Here is a 19458-nt window from a genome sequence, read left to right as displayed (position 1 = left end):
TCTAAAACAAACACGGAAAAGATACCTTTGGGAATACGAGCCAATGCATACTAACAAATTGTCTGCATTTTCCTGTGAGTTACATGGGGATGTTTCCCCATTTCCACAGCATAATTAAGCAACAAGGCCAGGGGGGTGTGGTAAGGGTTGTTCTCAGGCACGACACACATATCACAAACCCCAGGTGCCTTATTTCTATTATAAACTGGTTACTAAGATAAATAGAACAATAAATAAGTATTTTTGCGTCAGACCAGTGGTATATTGTCTGATATACCCCCGGCTAAAATGCTGTTTCAGCCAATCAGCATCCAGTCCCAAGAGAACTCCAGCAGAAGGAATAAATCCTCTTAACATCACTGCAGAAAACAGAGAACTCACAGGACCCCTACATAATGTCTATAGAAGACTAACATGAGGCTACAGAGCTGCGAATTGGGGTGGATAAAGTCCTGCCTTATAAGCTGCTTCCATTAGCTTCTCTGACATTATCAAACTAAAGTGGACATAAAATGCAACAATTTAAAAGATTTTACTGAGTTACAGAACATGAGGAAATCAGTCAATTGAAATAAATAGGCCTCAACGGGCCTCAGGATCTCGTCACAGTATTTGTGCATTCACATTGTCATCGATAAAATGCCATTGTGTTCGTTGTCCATAGCTTATGCCTGCCCATACCATAACCCCACGGGGCACTGTGGATGGATTATCTTGGCAAAGGAGAAATGATCACTAACAGGGATGTAAACAAATGTGTGCATGTATTGAAAATGTACGTATGGAAAATGCTTTTTGTATGTATGGAAAATATCCTCTTGAAAGTAAACCAGTTGATAAAGAATAGGCCTTGTGTTCCAATGGGATCTAGATAAATGCATTAATGTCACACATTCTACACAAACAGCCCAGTGTGTTTGTTGAATAGTTTTCTCTATCTCACAGACAGAGGGTGACTGTATGGGGCACAATAAACACACACCTCCCTTCGCAAGGCCAGACGTTGAGCTCAGAGGCACACTGGGACTGCCTCCAGAATTCCAACACTCCTGCTCCCTTCCGTGAACTCACACACAAACACCTGGCTTGCAGCCATGGACATGTAGTTCTTGTCTGACCATCTAAGAGCCCTCGTCCTGCTTTGGGTCTTTCTGTAACATACAGTGGGGGAGGGTGATGCTGTTACACAATCCAAAATGGACAGAACGGTCCTAAATGACTCCCACAGTAGGTGACATTCATGTCTGCTATACTTACAGACACCCACACACAGAGAGACACACCCACCCATAAAGACCCAGACAGCTTCCTATGGGTAAACACACATTTTTATAGATCAGAGCAGGGCCAGACAGAGAAACACCAACAGGCCCTCCCACTCTCTCTCCACTGTAGCGGAGCCAGTTACTCCACACAGTACTGTATACAGTCAACCAGGCCAGTCTGCAGTATAAAACACTATCCATCAGCCAGTCTCTCTGTACTGACATGCCATGATTAGTGTACTGGAGGCTGTAGATTGACAGTGGCCAACTCTCCTGGAGAGCTACTGTGTATTATAGCTCCTGCCTTGCTCTAACAAAGCTTGATATAGCTAATCTAGGTCTTGAGGAGCAGCTGATTGGTAGAATCTCAGTATCCAGTAGGTCTGCAGGAAGAGGGTAGGCCACCACTGGTTTACGACATCTCTAGTCATGCTCTGACTGACTGTCACTACTACAGTATTATTCAGACTGAGTGTCTCTGGGACTAACCTAGTGAGGAAACGGTCACTTATTCTTTCTGCTCAACACACACAGCCTCATCTCCAGTCTATTATGTCCAAAACACATGACTGACAGACACATGATTAAATCCAAAATGTTTTTCTCCATCAACCTCTGAGCAGCTTTCTCCAGTTGTCAGCTTCAGGGAGGACTATTCTGGACTGATGTGCAGTGTGCTTCTCTGATACCTTCGCGGCTGTTGTGGCTTCCCCCAGTGGTGGGTGAAGCCACAACTCTGAAATCAGACTTCCAATGGAGTCGGACTTCAGAGAATACTAATGAGAAGCCCTGCTTCAGTGACGGCACCCTGATAAACAGCTCTGAACCAGTCTGAAATCCCTTGGATGTGACGCCCCTCTGTTTCATCTCTGAACTACCTCTACTCTAGCCTTCCTCCTGATGCTGACTGCTCAAGCCATTAATGTACTACCCTGCCTGCCATAATCGTCCATTAACTATTTGTTTTTGGAAGAAGAAAAAAAGTGGTTGTTGCTTAAAGTGCTTTGAGATTGTAATGAAAAGCACAAAGTTTAATGTACTATTAATCACTCGCCCTCTTACTCTCTTTTCTTCCTCCATCCCTCCTCCCAGTCACATTCAGGGCTGTGTCGCGCTGTGCTCTGTAGATTCAGCAGAAATCTCCCCCCGGGACAGAGCAATTGCCTTAGCACTTCGAAAATAAACCCTGGCTCCAAACAATATCATTGTGGAGCTCAACATTTCCTACAGACGCCTGCACTCATCTACACAGTAAGCAATTCAAAGCGAGCTCTCTGACTATTCAGAGATTGAGAGAGTATGGTTGTATGAGTCACTGGCTTTCGACATTGTGCTTTATTGTTTTCTAAACAAGAGCCAGAGAGAAAGTGAGCACCTTTAAGACATAATGCACCATTGACGTTCTGATATTATAGTTTCTTTGAGCTACAGCACAGATTACAGAAAATCTCACAATATAATGTAGGCAGAGAATAAACACAGAAAGAGAGAGAGGGGTAGACAGAAAGAGAGAGGGGTAGACAGAAAGAAAGAGGGGTAGACAGAAAGAAAGAGGGGTAGACAGAAAGAAAGAGGGGTAGACAGAAAGAGAGGGGGGTAGAAAGATGTTTCCCACTGTCAAGCCATAAGGACATTGACTTACGATCCAGTCCATTGACGTAGTGGATGGAGACCTCACAGTGTCCCCACACGGCACTGACGATAGGGTACAGCCTCCTGCCCTTTAACCCTCTGAAGGCCACGCCCAGGTACTGGCCGTCCACCATGAAGCTGAGCGAGCCCTCGTCCATGTCCAGCACCACCAGCAGGGCATCCGGCAGAACAAACGACTCGTCTGCCTCCAGGAAACACGGGTATGTTGGTGCCGAGGTGGAGGCCAGCCGGTTCTTACTGTCGTGGTAGAGTCTGTTCCGGCCCAAGTCCCAGCCCCACGACTCACAGTCCGAACCCACCAGGGCTGTGTAACCCACAGAGTGTAGAAGAGAGTCAGCCGTGCCCACCCCTACGACAGCGTGTGTTCCTCGTTGTCTCGCCGGCCAGTGGATCCGCCAGACATGGAGCCCCCGTGTGTAGCCCACCTGGCCACGGATGCAGTCGGTGCTCTGGGCCACCGGGTGGCGGTGGAAGGTCAGCTTGTCGTCCTCCTTGACAAAGACGTTGAGCGAGCGGTCCTCTGGGTTCCAGGCATGGTGGAGCTGCAGGTCAGAGGTTGCAGGGGGCATGTCCAAAAGTAGGTCAAGACGAGGAGGCCGGCAGAAGTCTGGACCCCGCAGCTCACGGCGGACAGGCCGATATGAGGGCTCGCCCCGTGCGTCAACCGACTTGATGCTGCCCGAGATCTTCTGACCCATCGCTGGAGAGGGATGGAGGGATAGAGGGAGATGGGGTGGAGGGCGGAGCGAGGGTGGTATGGGACTTCTCGCCGTTACCTCATGGGCGCTGTGGCCAGAAGGGCAGTCGTCCCTGGCTGAGAGCCGCTCTCAGAGACACTCAGTCCACTGTCAGAGGAACCTCGCTCCTACAGGAGACACAGAAGAAAACATTAGTTGACTTTATCATGACATATTCTCACTTTCCCAAACTCCTGTTACACACAGCACTAATGGCAAGACAACACAATGAAAGCCCTTTTCCTTACATATCGACATTCAACTCAGACAGGCTAATGCAGCAGGCTTCCTTCCCCCAGAATAAAAACAGTCAAAAGAGCAGAGAAAGGGGGAGGAGAGGAAGCACAAGAGAAAGAAAGAGATGTATCAGTCTGAAACAGCCTCAGGCTGCTCTGTAGTTCCTAACAGCTCTCTGGAAGAAGGGGGGGGGGAACATCTGAGCAACAAAAAGGGAGGATGAACTCTTCTCTTCTAGACTCAGTCAAAGACGTTACCAGCCTCACACGCCAAGGGCACCACCCCTACAGACACTGCGTGTGCATGTGTCAAACACGACATGAACTTTCACAAACTATGCACCAAACGAGACTGCACACCCCCAGAAATGTAGCTGCTCAGTTTTAACCACACATTCACCAGATACTGAACAGAGAGGACCATACATTGTATAACAAAACACGACAAACACAATGAAAAGGCCTGTGTGTGTTCTTAAAAAGGAAGGATATTCAGACAGAACGCTAACATTACTCTGGGTGATTCAGATTTTATGAGGGCCCTTTCAGAAGGAGTGGAGACTAAAGACCAAAAAGATTTGAGAAATCATTCCACAACAAAGATTTCAAAACAGTCAGTTACAGTGACCGATTTTACATGATTATCTCTGGCACAGTCATCCTGCCACTACATTTCCCATAAACCCACTGACACCCCTGTTACCAAGCCCTGTGCCCAGCTGTTCCAACATTTGTTCCAAAAACACTCTCTCCCTGTTTTTGAGGAACAAGACCTACTCTGCTTCCAGAGAACAGAGAGAGAACCCTTAACTGTCACCCTGCACCTCCCTGTGAGAGCAGAGCTGCTGCGGAGACACAATGGAGGGAGTAGGTCACACTCTGAACCCAAACACCAAGGGGAGAGACAGAGGTGGCTAGCCAGCTCCAGATTTAAACCACATAACAAACACTGACAAACTATTGTCTGTGTGAAGTAGGACGTACGTGCCTGTGTGTTCCAGACCTCATTTACATTGTGCAGGCTCTACACAAATAAAAGCTACACATCTAAGATTTACATATTTATTAATTTATAAGTCTATAAATGACTCCTGATGCCATTTGTGCTGGAATGAAGGGTGCTATTTATCACAATGTAATGAGGCCCACTGACTTACTGATCACAGCGCTGCACCATCAGACACAGTCACTCTGCCTCTGTGTGTATGAAACAGACAGACACTTGTTTGCTGACTGAGCTAGCGCATCTTTTGTAATGAGTGGTGTGTCTAGTCTGAGGGAAGGTACTCGTCATCATATGACCCCTACGGGGAAAACACCATAGCAGACAATTAGATGACAAACTAAAAAGAGGGAAGAGAGGAAAGAGAAATCAAATGGTGCATAATGGACAGAGTGACTCTCCTGCTGACCTCAACTTCATTACCAAGATGTCTGCAGTCACATGTGCCCTTGTGTGTGAAGTCCAATCTCTGTGTGTGCACTCTTGACCCCTTTGGCCAGTGTGTGAAGGTACGCACACACACACACCCCCCACCCAAACCATCTGGTGTTTATACTATCCAGGGCCTCTATCTCCTCTTGAATATAGTTGCGGAGGAGACGAAATGTGGGAGAGAGAGGGAGAGATATGACAGGAGATGAGATGAGTGAAAGAGGGATGAGGAAATTGGTGGTAGAGAGTGAAAGGGAGATGCGAGCCCACAAGGGGAGATGGGTCTAAGGGAGCGCAAACACCGTGACGAATGTCAATCTGTCGTTCATTATTAGTATTTTATTTAACTAGGCAAGTCAGTTAAGAACAAATTCTTATTTACAATGACGTCCTACCCCGGCCAATTGTGTGCCACCCAACGGGACTCCCAATCATGGTCAGTTGTGATACAGCCTGGAATCAAACCAGGGTTTGTAGTGACACGTCTAGCACTGAGATGCAGTGCCTTAGACCGCTACACCATTTGTTCGGCGCAATGTGTTTTAGGGGTCAATGCCAAACGTTTTAGTGCGATTCTACATGGATTGCAAATTATGGCTCACACTCGGTTCAGAGGTGCTAAGTACTCTGTCGGCAAACGCTACCGGTGTGTCCGTGCCTTAAGGGAGGAAATATGGAGTGATGAACAGAGGAAAGGGGGTAGATGACGGGTAAAGGAGTGGAATAGGAACATCTCTAGTTATTCTAGCAGACCTCTCTGTTAGTATAGGTTAGAGCAGCTGGCATGTAGGCCACTGCTAGCTGGCTGGCGTTGGCAGTGTTGTTGTCAGCATATCAAAACACAGACTGGCCGGACAACACAAGGCCACACAGACATACCTTGAAGACGCATTATAGCTAGATCAAACGAGTGACAGCAGCTTTGAACCGACACATACACAGAAAACAGACATGAACAGATGTAGTTTTGCACACGCACACCGTCTGAGTTGGAGAGCTTTTAAATTGCAGATTCTCTTATTCCAAGAGAATTTGACATCCTATCCTCCATCTCCCCTTAGTTCTCCTCTCTCTCAGCGACGTGCCATCCCTTATTGCCAAGATAGTGGTGCTTCCCCATCCCTTGTTCCTCCCCACCATCTCATGTGCTTCGTGGAAGAGCAGATGTCCGTCACACAGTCCTAACTCAGTATAAATGGATTCGCATAACATTGTGTTGTGTCACGGGCCATTGGCTGGCTGGGGGATCAATACAACTCTACTGGAGCCCAACCTCTCTAGAAATGACTATTGAGCAGAGGGGAAAACACCAGAGTGATATGTTGCGTATTGGAAGATGAGGGGTTACACTGTTTATTAATGTGAGAGTCCGAGAATAAGTCCATTGATACAAGGTGGGCGGAGTCTGAGCTATTTCAGTGTTCCAGTCCATCTGAGCCAGGACTAGCAGAGAGGTGTGACTGAACTGTTAGGTGATAGGGCAAGCACATCCCTAGTCGTACACACTCAACCTAACAAATATGACTTGCTCTAACAGTAACTTAAATACAACACTGAGGGATTTACTGTGAGACTGAATAATAGTACACTGCCGCAGCGCAAGTATGACAAACCATAGGATACTGTTACAGTGAGAGAGCCACGGTGAAATCCAATACTTTAAGACTTGGAGTATAACATCTTGATAGTGAGTTTGCTTTACAGTTTACTGTTAAAAGCAGAGCACATCGTCTCACAGGACAGAAAAAGACTGACTCAATCACTCTCCAGACTTGTGTAACAGCACATCTTAACAGCTAATGATCTCTCATCCCAACCCTAGAGGAAGTGCCTTCCTCGCTCTCTCTGTGTGCGTGTTAGCCAAACAGCTGTGGAATGATAGAGTACCACAAAGCTCCCTTCATTTGATATTCCCTATACTGAGTGTCTTTAGCACAACGCAGCTTGAACGCAACAGTAACACACGAACGAGACAGAGCAAGAGAGGGAACATGGAGAAAAACAGAGAGACTTCTTACCATGCGAAGCGATATCCAAAATCAAGCTGGTCTCAGCATTTAGCTTTCTCACGACTCAAGGCAATGTGTACACAAACACTAGGAGGAGAGAGGGAATCTCAGACTTTTCCTGGATGCCTTGTTCAACTACGGCCAGAATACAGTGGATTGAGAGAGGAAGACAGAGAGAGAAATAGGATAGAAAAAGAGTATGTCAGTAAGTGACGTCACAACAGGAAAACAGTCTAGCCTCAGTCAGTTCCCAGCTATGACAGGAAAACAGCTGCTGGAAGGAGAGAGGGAGGGGAAGAAAGAGGGAGCGAGCGAGGAAGGGGGCTAAGCACGATCCCACAAAGTATTTCCCAACGATTACAAAACAATCCTGTCTCGCTTGCTCTGTGCTTCAAGTGGAGCGAGAGAAAAAAAAAAGAGCAGGATCGACATGCCACTGACCACGCCGCCTAGAAGAGACATGCCACTGACCACGCCGCCTAGAAGAGACATGCCACTGACCACGCCGCCTAGAAGAGACATGCCACTGACCACGCCGCCTAGAAGAGACATGCCACTGACCACGCCGCCTAGAAGAGACATGCCACTGACCACGCCGCCTAGAAGAGACATGCCACTGACCACGCCGCCTAGAAGAGACATGCCACTGACCACGCCGCCTAGAAGAGACATGCCACTGACCACGCCGTCTAGAAGAGACATGCCACTGACCACGCCGCCTAGAAGAGACATGCCACTGACCACGCCGCCTAGGAGAGACATGCCACTGACCACGCCGCCTAGAAGAGACATGCCACTGACCACGCCGCCTAGAAGAGACATGCCACTGACCACGCCGCCTAGAAGAGACATGCCACTGACCACGCCGCCTAGAAGAGACATGCCACTGACCACGCCGCCTAGAAGAGACATGCCACTGACCACGCCGCCTAGGAGAGACATGCCACTGACCACGCCGCCTAGAAGAGACATGCCACTGACCACGCCGCCTAGAAGAGACATGCCACTGACCACGCCGCCTAGAAGAGACATGCCACTGACCACGCCGCCTAGAAGAGACATGCCACTGACCACGCCGCCTAGAAGAGACATGCCACTGACCACGCCGCCTAGGAGAGACATGCCACTGACCACGCCGCCTAGGAGAGACATGCCACTGACCACGCCGCCTAGGAGAGACATGCCACTGACCACGCCGCCTAGAAGAGACATGCCACTGACCACGCCGCCTAGAAGAGACATGCCACTGACCACGCCGCCTAGAAGAGACATGCCACTGACCACGCCGTCTAGAAGAGACATGCCACTGACCACGCCGTCTAGAAGAGACATGCCACTGACCACGCCGTCTAGAAGAGACATGCCACTGACCACGCCGCCTAGAAGAGACATGCCACTCAGAGCTGAAAGCCTCCCTGGCTGGAATGTACTTCGCTGGTTGCTGCAGAGACAGCCTCATGTGAGTGAGAGCACTGTAGTGTTACTTCAGTAGGAGAGACTGAAGAGGCAAACTGAGGGAGAAAGAGGGAGAGCAGAATGATGGTGGGAGAGCTGTATCACGTTACTCCTCTCACAGACGTCACCTTCCAAGCATGGAGAGAGCATGAAGACATACTTGTTCATGTTAACATTTCAACCCTCTCCCATCTAACCTTCTCACTGTTCAGCTTTGCAACCATGCCCGCCTCTTCGCTACCCTTCTCAGTGCCTATCCATCCCCTTTCCCTCTCATGTTTCTCCCATGAGAGACAAGAAAGCCTTCCCACCATCTCTACTCCCACACACTTTAGAGAGTGGCATTCCTCTCACCATGCCCTTTCCTCAATCTGGGGTGGCTTAATCACACAAGCTGTAGAGAGCAGAGTCAAGTCTATACCGCACACAGATTCTACAACCACCAGCTAATAAATTGAAATGCACTGTATAAAAATCCCAATGCAGCTTCTGAGTACATTAAGATGTGTCTGTTCCATTGCTTTGTTTTCACATGGGCTCCTGTTTAGTGACCGCATCGCTACGTGAGGAGTCCTGAGGCCAGCACAGAGCACAGGCTGGAAACCCTTTCAACCCCGCTGCGTGTGTCTACATTCCAGTCCATTTCAACACACAATGTTGACAAAATACAGTCAACCATGTATGAGTCAGTCAACTAGCTAGTAACAACCGTTGTCTCACAACTGTCAAAACACAGCACCAAACAAAGAAGGGAGCATTGATCATTAACATGAAGAGCGAGGGTGGACAAGGTGGGGAGATGAGAGAAAGAGATGGCTAAAGACGAGGAAGGCAGGGTGGGGGAGAGGGTGGACAAGGTGGGGAGATGAGAGAAAGAGATGGCTAAAGACGAGGAAGGCAGTGTGGGGGAGAGGGGGGACAAGGTGGGGAGATGAGAGAAAGAGATGGCTAAAGACGAGGAAGGCAGGGTGGGGGAGAGGGTGGACAAGGTGGGGAGATGAGAGAAAGATGGCTAAAGATGAGGAAGGCAGGGGGGGGGAGGGGGGGGACAGGGTGGGGAGATGAGAGAAAGATGGCTAAAGACGAGGAAGGCAGGGTGGGGGAGAGGGTGGACAAGGTGGGGAGATGAGAGAAAGAGATGGCTAAAGACGAGGAAGGCAGGGTGGGGGAGAGGGTGGACAAGGTGGGGAGATGAGAGAAAGAGATGGCTAAAGATGAGGAAGGCAGGGTGGGGGAGAGGGTGGACAAGGTGGGGAGATGAGAGAAAGAGATGGCTAAAGACGAGGAAGGCAGTGTGGGGGAGAGGGGGACAAGGTGGGGAGATGAGAGAAAGAGATGGCTAAAGACGAGGAAGGCAGTGTGGGGGAGAGGGGGACAAGGTGGGGAGATGAGAGAAAGAGATGGCTAGAGACGAGGAAGGCTGGGTGGGGGAGAGGTGGACAAGGTGGGGAGATGAGAGAAAGAGATGGCTAAAGACGAGGAAGGCAGGGTGGGGGAGAGGTGGACAAGGTGGGGAGATGAGGGAAAGAGATGGCTAAAGACGAGGAAGGCAGTGTGGGGGAGAGGTGGACAAGGTGGAGAGATGAGCGAAAGAGATGGCTAAAGACGAGGAAGGCTGGGTGGATGAGGGGGACAAGGTGGAGAGATGAGGGAAAGAGATGGCTCAAGACGAGGAAGGCAGGGTGGGGGAGAGGAAGACAAGGTGGATAGATGAGGGAAAGCAGTCAAAGAGCAACAGAACACGTTTTGCAGAGGAAGAGGAATGGTAGAACCATTATGAACCTTGCAGGACGCTAGCTATAAAATAGTAACACGTCATCACAAACAGCTATCTTGACAGATTGGTGCTACTTTTATCTCTTAAAACAGACCCACAGACAGTGAATATGAATCACTTCACAGCAAAGATCAAAAGGGAGTTGCCAGCCAGGGTTGGTCAATGAGGCCATTAGTCCAAATGACTTCCCATCTCATATACAAAAGGAGACTGAAGAGCACAATAGCACCCCCTTACCCACTGCTTCTGTAATCCAGCTCCTCCAGATATGCACACAGCTGAGAGCAGAATGGACAGTTCCCTATAGAGCTGGATCACAGAAGATCAGACAGGCATCATACACTAGCACTGCTCTGGGGGTCAGTAGATGCATTGCCACAAGTTGGATCCAGATAGTGAAGTATTTGAAACCTGGCCCCAGTACAGACAAAGCCGTTTGTTCCAAGTCCTGTCAGACTTTGCAGGAGCTGTTTTACTGGAAGCTCAAGGTGTATTCTAGAGGCGTAATCCACTTGGGTCGAGTACACACACCCAGGTGCTATTAACACGAGGTCAGTCAAGTTGAAAGGTCAGCAGGTGTCTCCTCTTTCACAACTCCGTCTATTCCTTCTCATACGCTTCCTTTGTAAACTCAAAATCCCTGTGCTACAATTCAGCTGCCTGCCTTGCCAGAGCCACACATCCATCCCATCAGCCAACAGTTATGCAAATGAATGGATAGATTACAGATAATGACTTGTCATCACACAATAGCACTGTACTGGCAACAAAGCAGCCCAGAAAAACAGGTTTGAGTAGCAGGTTGATGCTACACATGGGTAGATCTAGTGCACGAGACGAGAACCTCCTATACAATTTATAAAGGGCTTGGGGTACATGGACAAATAATGCTCTAGAATGAAATCCACAATGGGGGGGACGTGGGTTATCAACGTAGTCTAGCACTCACTGTATATTGTCTTTGTGGTACTAGTATCATACAGTTGGTTAAAACCCAAGACATTCTCTCCAGGTCCACAGAACATTTCAGCTGTTTGGGCTGAGCCCTGTTCAAATATTAATAGGTACCCAAGTTGAAGGCTCTGGTTACCTGGGCGAGCAGATAGGTAAGCCCAAACTGGTCTGATCAGGTTCCCCACCCTGCCCCATGGGTAACAGAAACGGGAACAATCTCATTGGTGGCTCCATCAACAGGAATGAACAATCAAAAGCACTCTGAGCCAATTGGCTTCATGACATGTCCAAGATATTTTATTAGTATCTCTGAATAAAACGACAGCACCTCATCTCTGCACTTTTGTTGCGTCAGGAAGGTCAAGTGGCGCAGCGGTCTAAAGGCACTGCATCGCTGCTAGAGGCGTCACTACAGACCCTGGTTCGATACCAACCTGTATCACAACCAACCGTGATTTGGAGTCCCATGTGGTTGCGCACAATTGGCCCAGCATCGTCCGGGGTAGGCTGTTATTGTAAATAAGAATTTGTTCTTAACTGACTTGCCTAGTTTAATTTTAAAAAATACAATAAAAATCCACTCGTTTTGTGCACATTTTACACTTTGAATGGGTCTGAAATGCAGTCAATGAACAATAAAGGAATTGGGTACATCAACTGTGAGGAGCAAATGATTAGTAGCCGAGTTATGCTGGCTGTGGCTGAGCTCACTTGTTAATCCATCCGAGAGCTGGCATCCACAGCAAATCACCACATCACCAAGTCCTAAAAGAACAGGTCAATCCCTTGACAGTGGTTCTGCCTACTTCCTGAGGAAAAACAGAAGGGAGCCAATGAGGCAGCAGGTAGAATCAGGACAGTACATAGACAGTGTCTGGAAACATTACTTGCGGTCCTCACCTCTTAAAAGTGGATTGGAGGAGAGGATCCAATGAGACAACCAGTAGAAGACAGGACACGGGCCTAGACAGTGACGTGGGATAAGGCAGGAGGAGCCTTGGGAGGTGAAAGATAAGGACGCTAAAATGTAAGGTACTACACTTGAGTGTAGCGCTATTAAGAGTCAAACAGTGACCTAGTAAACCTGAGGGTCTCTATGGGGGTACCTCAGGGTTCAATTCTCGGGCCGACTCTTTTCTCTGTATATATCAATGATGTTGCTCTTGCTGCGGGCGATTCCCTGATCCACCTCTACGCAGACGACACCATTCTGTATACCTCTGGCCCTTCCTTGGACATTGTGCTATCTAACCTCCAAACGAGCTTCAATGCCATACAACACTCCTTCCGTGGCCTCCAACTGCTCTTAAACGCTAGTAAAACCAAATGCATGCTTTTCAACCGTTCGCTGCCTGCACCCGCACGCCTGACTAGCATCACCACCCTGGACGGTTCCGACCTAGAATATGTGGACATCTATAAGTACCTAGGTGTCTGGCTAGACTGCAAACTCTCCTTCCAGACTCATATCAAACATCTCCAATCCAAAATCAAATCTAGAGTCGGCTTTCTATTTCGCAACAAAGCCTCCTTCACTCACGCCGCCAAACTTACCCTAGTAAAACTGACTATCCTACCGATCCTCGACTTCGGCGATGTCATCTACAAAATAGCTTCCAATACTCTACTCAGCAAACTGGATGCAGTTTATCACAGTGCCATCCGTTTTGTTACTAAAGCACCTTATACGACCCACCACTGCGACCTGTATGCCCTAGTCGGCTGGCCCTCGCTACATGTTCGTCGTCAGACCCACTGGCTCCAGGTCATCTACAAGGCTATGCTAGGTAAAGTGCCGCCTTATCTCAGTTCACTGGTCACGATGGCTACACCCACCCGTAGCACGCGCTCCAGCAGGTGTATCTCACTGATCATCCCTAAAGCCAAAACCTCATTTGGACGCCTTTCCTTCCAGTTCTCTGCTGCCTGCGACTGGAACGAATTGCAAAAATCTCTGAAGTTGGAGACTTTTATCTCCCTCAACAACTTTAAACATCTGCTATCCGAGCAGCTAACCGATCGCTGCAGCTGTACATAGTCCATCGGTATATAGCCCACCCAATTTACCTACCTCACCCCCCATACTGCTTTTATTTATTTACTTTTCTGCTCTTTTGCACACCAGTATCTCTACTTGCACATGATCATCTGATGATTTATCACTCCAGTGTTAATCTGCTAAATTGTAATTATTCGATTTATTGCCTACCTCATGCCTTTTGCACACATTGTATATAGATTCTCTTTTTTTCTACCATGTTATTGACTTGTTTATTGTTTACTCCATGTGTAACTCTGTGTTGTTGTCTGTTCACACTGCTATGCTTTATCTTGGCCAGGTCGCAGTTGCAAATGAGAACTTGTTCTCAACTAGCCTACCTGGTTAAATAAAGGTGAAATAAAAAAATAAATAAAAAGGGTAAGGGACTTCACTAACCTGGATGTGCAGTACACTTGGCTACTTTTATAGGGCTCTGCACTAGACACTTCAGACACTCAGACCAGATCACAGGACTGAATCCTCTAACCACTACATAACCAGTCTGCTGTAGGCAGAAGATAATCTGTACCTATTGAGAATAGCTCAATACCAATGAACCAAGTCATTAAGTCAGAAAGAGCGAGATATGGAGAGAGAAACCATATTCATGAGGCGTCACAATCTTAATGTTTTTTCTCCCCAATTTCGTGATATCCAAATTGGTAGATACAGTCTCGCCCCATCGCTTCAAATCCTGTACGGACTATGGAGAGGCTAAGGTCGAGAGCCATGCGTCCTCCGAAACACGACACTGCCAAGTCGCACTGCTCGCTTAACCCGGAAGCCAGCCGCACAAATGCGTCGGACAAAACACCATACACCTTGCGACCGCGTCAGCATGCATGCGCACGGCCCGCCACAGGTGTCGCTAGAGCGCGATGCCACAAGGACATTCCGGCTGGCCAAAACCTCCCCTAACTTGGACGGATTGTGCGTCACCTCATGGGTCTCCCGGTCGAGGCTGGCTGCGACACAGCCTGGGATCGATCCCGGATCTGTAGTGACGCCTCAAGCACTGCCTTAGACTGCTGCGGCACTTGGGAGGCCTGCAATCTCAATGTTCATCAAATGTTCAGGCGACTCCTCTTCAAACGTTAACCAGGTGTGTAGTGCCTCAACGCCTGTCGTTTGCTGGCTAAATTGGCCATTAGGCCGGGGCGGAATTGATGAAATGACTCCGTCGATATAGTACATTTCTCAGCCTCAGGCAAACAGGCCTCTAATCACAATGTGACTACAAGGTCTCTCGTGTACAGAATAATTCCCAGCCTCCACACACAGACACACACTTCTCCAGACAACAAACCTATCCTCACGGTGCCCCTGCTGCTTCCACCTTCCAGCAAAATAGACCCAAACACACACTTAACAAATCCAAAACACCAAACCAGCAGTAACTTCCATCCTCAACCACGTGATGAACCACTGGAGACTAGACTACCCAGCCAAGACTACATCCATCAGCTGTGTAAAGTGCTGCAGCCTCCGGTTTCACTTAGGTGGAAACCTGGTTCTAATTGGGAGTTTATCCACCTGCTGAGTCTCCAGATGTTGCTGGGTGGAACTGGGGGCTCTCAGCCACTTGATGAGACTAGAGGGGATGAGAGATGTCAACCCTGATTAATACATCACGCCTTTCTCATTACAGCTACTTTCACCTCTCCCACAATCTCCCCGCTCACTCTCCCTCAGTCTCCAGCAGTCAGCAGCAATTACGCAAAATGAGGATAGGAGAGCAGGCCGTTTGGTAGCTAAGTCGCTAAATAAAAACTTAAGTTAAAGCAGTGGGAGCAGGATGTGATATCTATTGGCTGCTGCTGTAAAGCTGCATTTTCATAGACTATAAAAATAAGATTGTATGAGCAGAGTCTTGTTAACAGTTACACAGCTGAATAGAAACAGCATCCTTTTCACTACACAAAAAAGGTAGTGCGTTTTGTTCAAAGAGTTCCAGGTATGCCCGTGTGCTCCAAGAGAAAGTGGTGTGGTTCTCACATTCATGTGGAGATTAATCCAAAGGATACTCTACATCAAATGAACAGGAAAAAGGACTTAAGAAAAAAAACAATTCAACCTTTTAGGAATCTTAATCTGAGATCCATGTAGCATACATGCAAATGTTTCCATAGCAGGGCAGACTATAGTGCATAAGGGATATATCGAGGGCACTTTGCATCATACGGAAAATCATACGGAAAATTCTCTACCCCCCCATCATATCATACGGAAAATTCTCTACCCCCCCATCATACGGGGGGGGGGGTAGAGAAGTTGGACATGCTGGGCAGATCAGTGCCCTTCCCTCAGGCCCAAAGTCCAGCATCATCATGACTGATCTACTGATTAAAGGGGACATCTCTCCCAGCTCACCAGGCCCACAGGCAAAAAGAAACAGATGTGAGAGATGGGCAGCAGGTTGGAACAGCTAGAGTTGACTCTCTCTTATTGCTCTTCCTTTACAATTGACCACCTGTTTCCTCCCCCTCATTCACCCACTGAATCTTCTTCAGTAAGGGTCTTTATTATTCCACTGTGCCCCCCCTGCCTTATACACACGCCGAGGTTACCCTGACTCTAGCACTTAAATCGATAACCACTCTTTATGTGGACAGACCGGTATGAGAGTTGAATGGGCATTGAAAAGATAATTCCACTAAGGTCACAGCAAAACAAACTGAAAAAAAGGTCAGATTCCTCCTTGTTTGTTTGGGGTCCTGGTTTCTCTCAACACTAAAACAAGTCATTATCTTTAGGTAAGTCCCTAAATGACTGGCACACACACACACACACACACACAAAAGCAGGTATGTACTACATCAAGACAATGATGATTTGGCTTGTGCTGCATCAAGCTCATATGTGCCCACTGGGCTAAATCAGAGAAAACTGTGGGAAGCTGCTTTGATTTGACTGCAGATCAGGTCCCATCCATTGGTGTAGGCTGTTTTATCTCCCAAATAAGCAGTCTTCCTGCTACAGTATCAACAAGCAGGGCTGCCACATTAATCGCATAACTGACAATTATGGCCAATAACCATGAACTTTTTCAAGTAGATATATTATTTCCAAGTAGATATAGTTCACCCAATAGCAGTTCCGTACCGGCAAAACTTCTGCTCTGGTGATTACAGAACATTACATCATCATCATCATAAAAAGCACAGTGACTCTCAGCAAGCCTATTGCAGTAAACAAAAAACTTCAGGTAAATAACTGAAGAACGTTTTTTTACATGAAGCAGGTAAAGTTGGTAATTTATTGTATTTATTAAGTTGTAGCGTTATGATGTACTCCAATAAAACATTCTTTTAAATGACAACTGTGGCTATTTTGCATGACAATTAATAGTTACCCAACATTTCTAAATCATCACAACCCTAACCAACAGCATGTAATGGCACGGTATGACAGACCTCACCTTGCCACCTTCTGTCTTCTCCAATTCTAGAAAAGACAATCATAGCAGCACTGAGGCTGCTTCAATTTAGCTCACATGCACTTGGGAATGCAATTTATAGGACGTGGTGGTGGTGGAGGAAAACCCTATGGTACAATTGAGTGTTTTGCAGGTCAGGGGGAGAGAGGCTGGAAGAGTGAGTACCGTTTTCAATGATTTGACATTTCTATGTCAGTTGGAAGACAGGGGCGAGCCATTTATCAGTGTGAGCCACTGGGGAGACCTCTATCTCCCTTCAACCCTGTGCTCTTTCTTAATCTCTCCACAAAACACTCAGGGTGCGTTTCTCCCCCAGACTGTACTTGACTTGTATGCAAGTGCCGGGCTGAATAGCGTCGTAGGCACAAACATTAAATGGTGAAACAAAATAAAAATCTGCATGTCTTGCCAATGCAGCATGGAGATGAATCACCCTGGGTGCATCTCATACACCGCTCCCTCCTTCCCCACCACCCCCATGAGAGAGACAGTAAATTAGCTCCCAAAATACCCAGCTGGCCCACCAGACACGACAGCATGAGCCTACAGACAGAGGGACTCTATAAGAACACAATCCTGAGACATGGGGCTCTGTTCCAACCACTACTGGTCCACCCTGGCAGAGAGCACATTACAGGCCCATCACTGATAACAGGAATAATTAAAGTAATTAAATACTGAGAGATTGTTATTAAAATGAGAAATCAGACATTTGAAGCCCTGAGCCTCCGAGAACCCTCGAGACCGAGAACTAGAGCAAGGATGCACGTTCAGTAAACCTTCACTAAACTCCACCTGTTGTCAGTAATTTAACTCATTTGGAGCAGTCAGTTAATTGTACTCCACAAAGCCTTGGCGACTGGTAATGATGCATGTGAATTCATTTTGATCAAACAAAGCGCAGGCAAACGGTGTGCATTCAGAAAGTATTCAGACATTGACTTTGTCGAAATTTTTACGTTACAGCCTTATTCAAAAAAACAAATTGTTTTTCTCCCTCATCTAGCTAGCTACACACAATACCCCATAATGATTTGCAAAAACAGGTTGACAAATGTAGTAAAAAATAAACTGAAATATCACTTTTACATACTTATTCAGACCCTTTACTCTATACTTTCTTGAAGCACCTTTGGCAGCGATTACAGCCTTGATCCTTAAGCTTCACACACCTGTATTTTGGGAGTTTCTGCCGTTCTTCTCTGTAGATCCTCTTAAGCTCCGTCAGGTTGGATGGGGAGCGTTGCTTCACAGCCATTTTCAGGTCTCTCCAAAGATGTTTGATTGGGGTTCAAGTCCGGGCTCCGACTGGGCCACTAAAGGACATTCAGAGACGTGTCCCGAAGCCACTCCTGTGTTGTCTTGGCTGTGTGCTTAGGGTCGTTGTCCTGTTGGAAGGTGAACATTCACCATAGTCCGATGTCTTGAACACACTGAAGCAGGTTTTCGTCAAGGATCTCTGTACTTTGTTCCGTTCATCTTTCTCTCAAATCCTGACTAGTCTCCCAGTCCCTGCCGCTGAAAAACATCCCCACAGCATGATTTTGCCATCACCACGCTTCACCGTAGGGATGGTGCCAGGTTTCCGCCAGACTAGAGGTCGACCGATTAATCGGAATGGCCGATTAATTAGTGCCGATTTCAAGTTTTCATAACAATCGGAAATCGGTAATTTTGGACGCCGATTTTGCAGATTTCTTCTTTTTTTTCACCTTTATTTAACTAGGCAAGTCAGTTAAAACCTCTTGAAGCTAGGGGGCAGTATTTTTATGTTTGGAAAAATAACGTTCCCAAAGTAAACTGCCTATTTCTCAGGCCCAGATGCTAGAATATGCATATAATTGACAGATTAGGATAGAAAACTCTAAAGTTTCCAAAACTGTCAAAATATTGTCTGTGAGTATAACATAACTGTTTTTGCAGGCGAAAACCTGAGGAAATCCAACCAGGAAGTGCCTCTTATGAAAAGAGGAAGTGCCTCTTGAAAAATCCCTGTTCCATTACCTGCCTTTCCTCCATTTAACTTCTCTAGGATAGGGGGCAGCATTTTCACGTTTGATGAAAAGCATACCCAAATTCAACTGCCAGCTACTCATCCCCAGAAGATATGCATATTATTAGTAGATTTGGATAGAAAACACTGAAGTTTCTAAAACTGTTTGAATCATGTCTGTGAGTATAACAGAATTTATTTAGCAGGCGAAACCCCGAGGACAAAACATTCAGATTTCTTTTTTTGTTTTGAGGTCACTCCTTTCAATGGATTTTCATTGGGAATCCAGATTTCTAATTGACCTTCTTGCAGTTCCTACCGCTTCCACTGGATGTCAGTCTTGAGAAATTGGTTGAGGGTTTTTCCTTTGTGTAATGAAGTAGCCCTGTTCAGAACGAGAGTCGAGTGAAGTGTACTTTTTATTTGAGGCGCGTAACCAGAAAGCATGCTACAGTTTGTTTTAATCC

At 47.1% G+C, this 19458-nt stretch overlaps 1 protein-coding gene across 3 annotated transcripts in view; it reads right to left on the bottom strand.

Moving 5' to 3' along the window:
* Positions 1-19458, bottom strand: part of LOC120029112 (SPRY domain-containing SOCS box protein 4-like) — a 47767-nt gene that overhangs the window by 14376 nt on the left and 13933 nt on the right. Inside the window, exons 1-2 of one of the 3 annotated variants that reach the window (XM_038974424.1) lie at positions 12233-12330; positions 2908-3783 (exon numbers count right to left, since the gene is read on the bottom strand). In XM_038974424.1, the coding sequence (XP_038830352.1) occupies positions 2908-3616 (709 nt within the window). In that variant the 5' untranslated portion in view covers positions 3617-3783; positions 12233-12330. Of the gene's footprint in view, positions 1-2907; positions 3784-7344; positions 7500-12232; positions 12331-19458 lie in introns of those variants that run through there. The other 2 variants (XM_038974423.1, XM_038974422.1) reach the window with 2 other exon arrangements.

This window comes from Salvelinus namaycush, chromosome 34, assembly GCF_016432855.1.
Source record: "Salvelinus namaycush isolate Seneca chromosome 34, SaNama_1.0, whole genome shotgun sequence".
Classification (NCBI taxonomy): Eukaryota; Metazoa; Chordata; class Actinopteri; order Salmoniformes; family Salmonidae; genus Salvelinus; species Salvelinus namaycush.
This window is presented reverse-complemented; position numbering and strand designations above follow the sequence as displayed.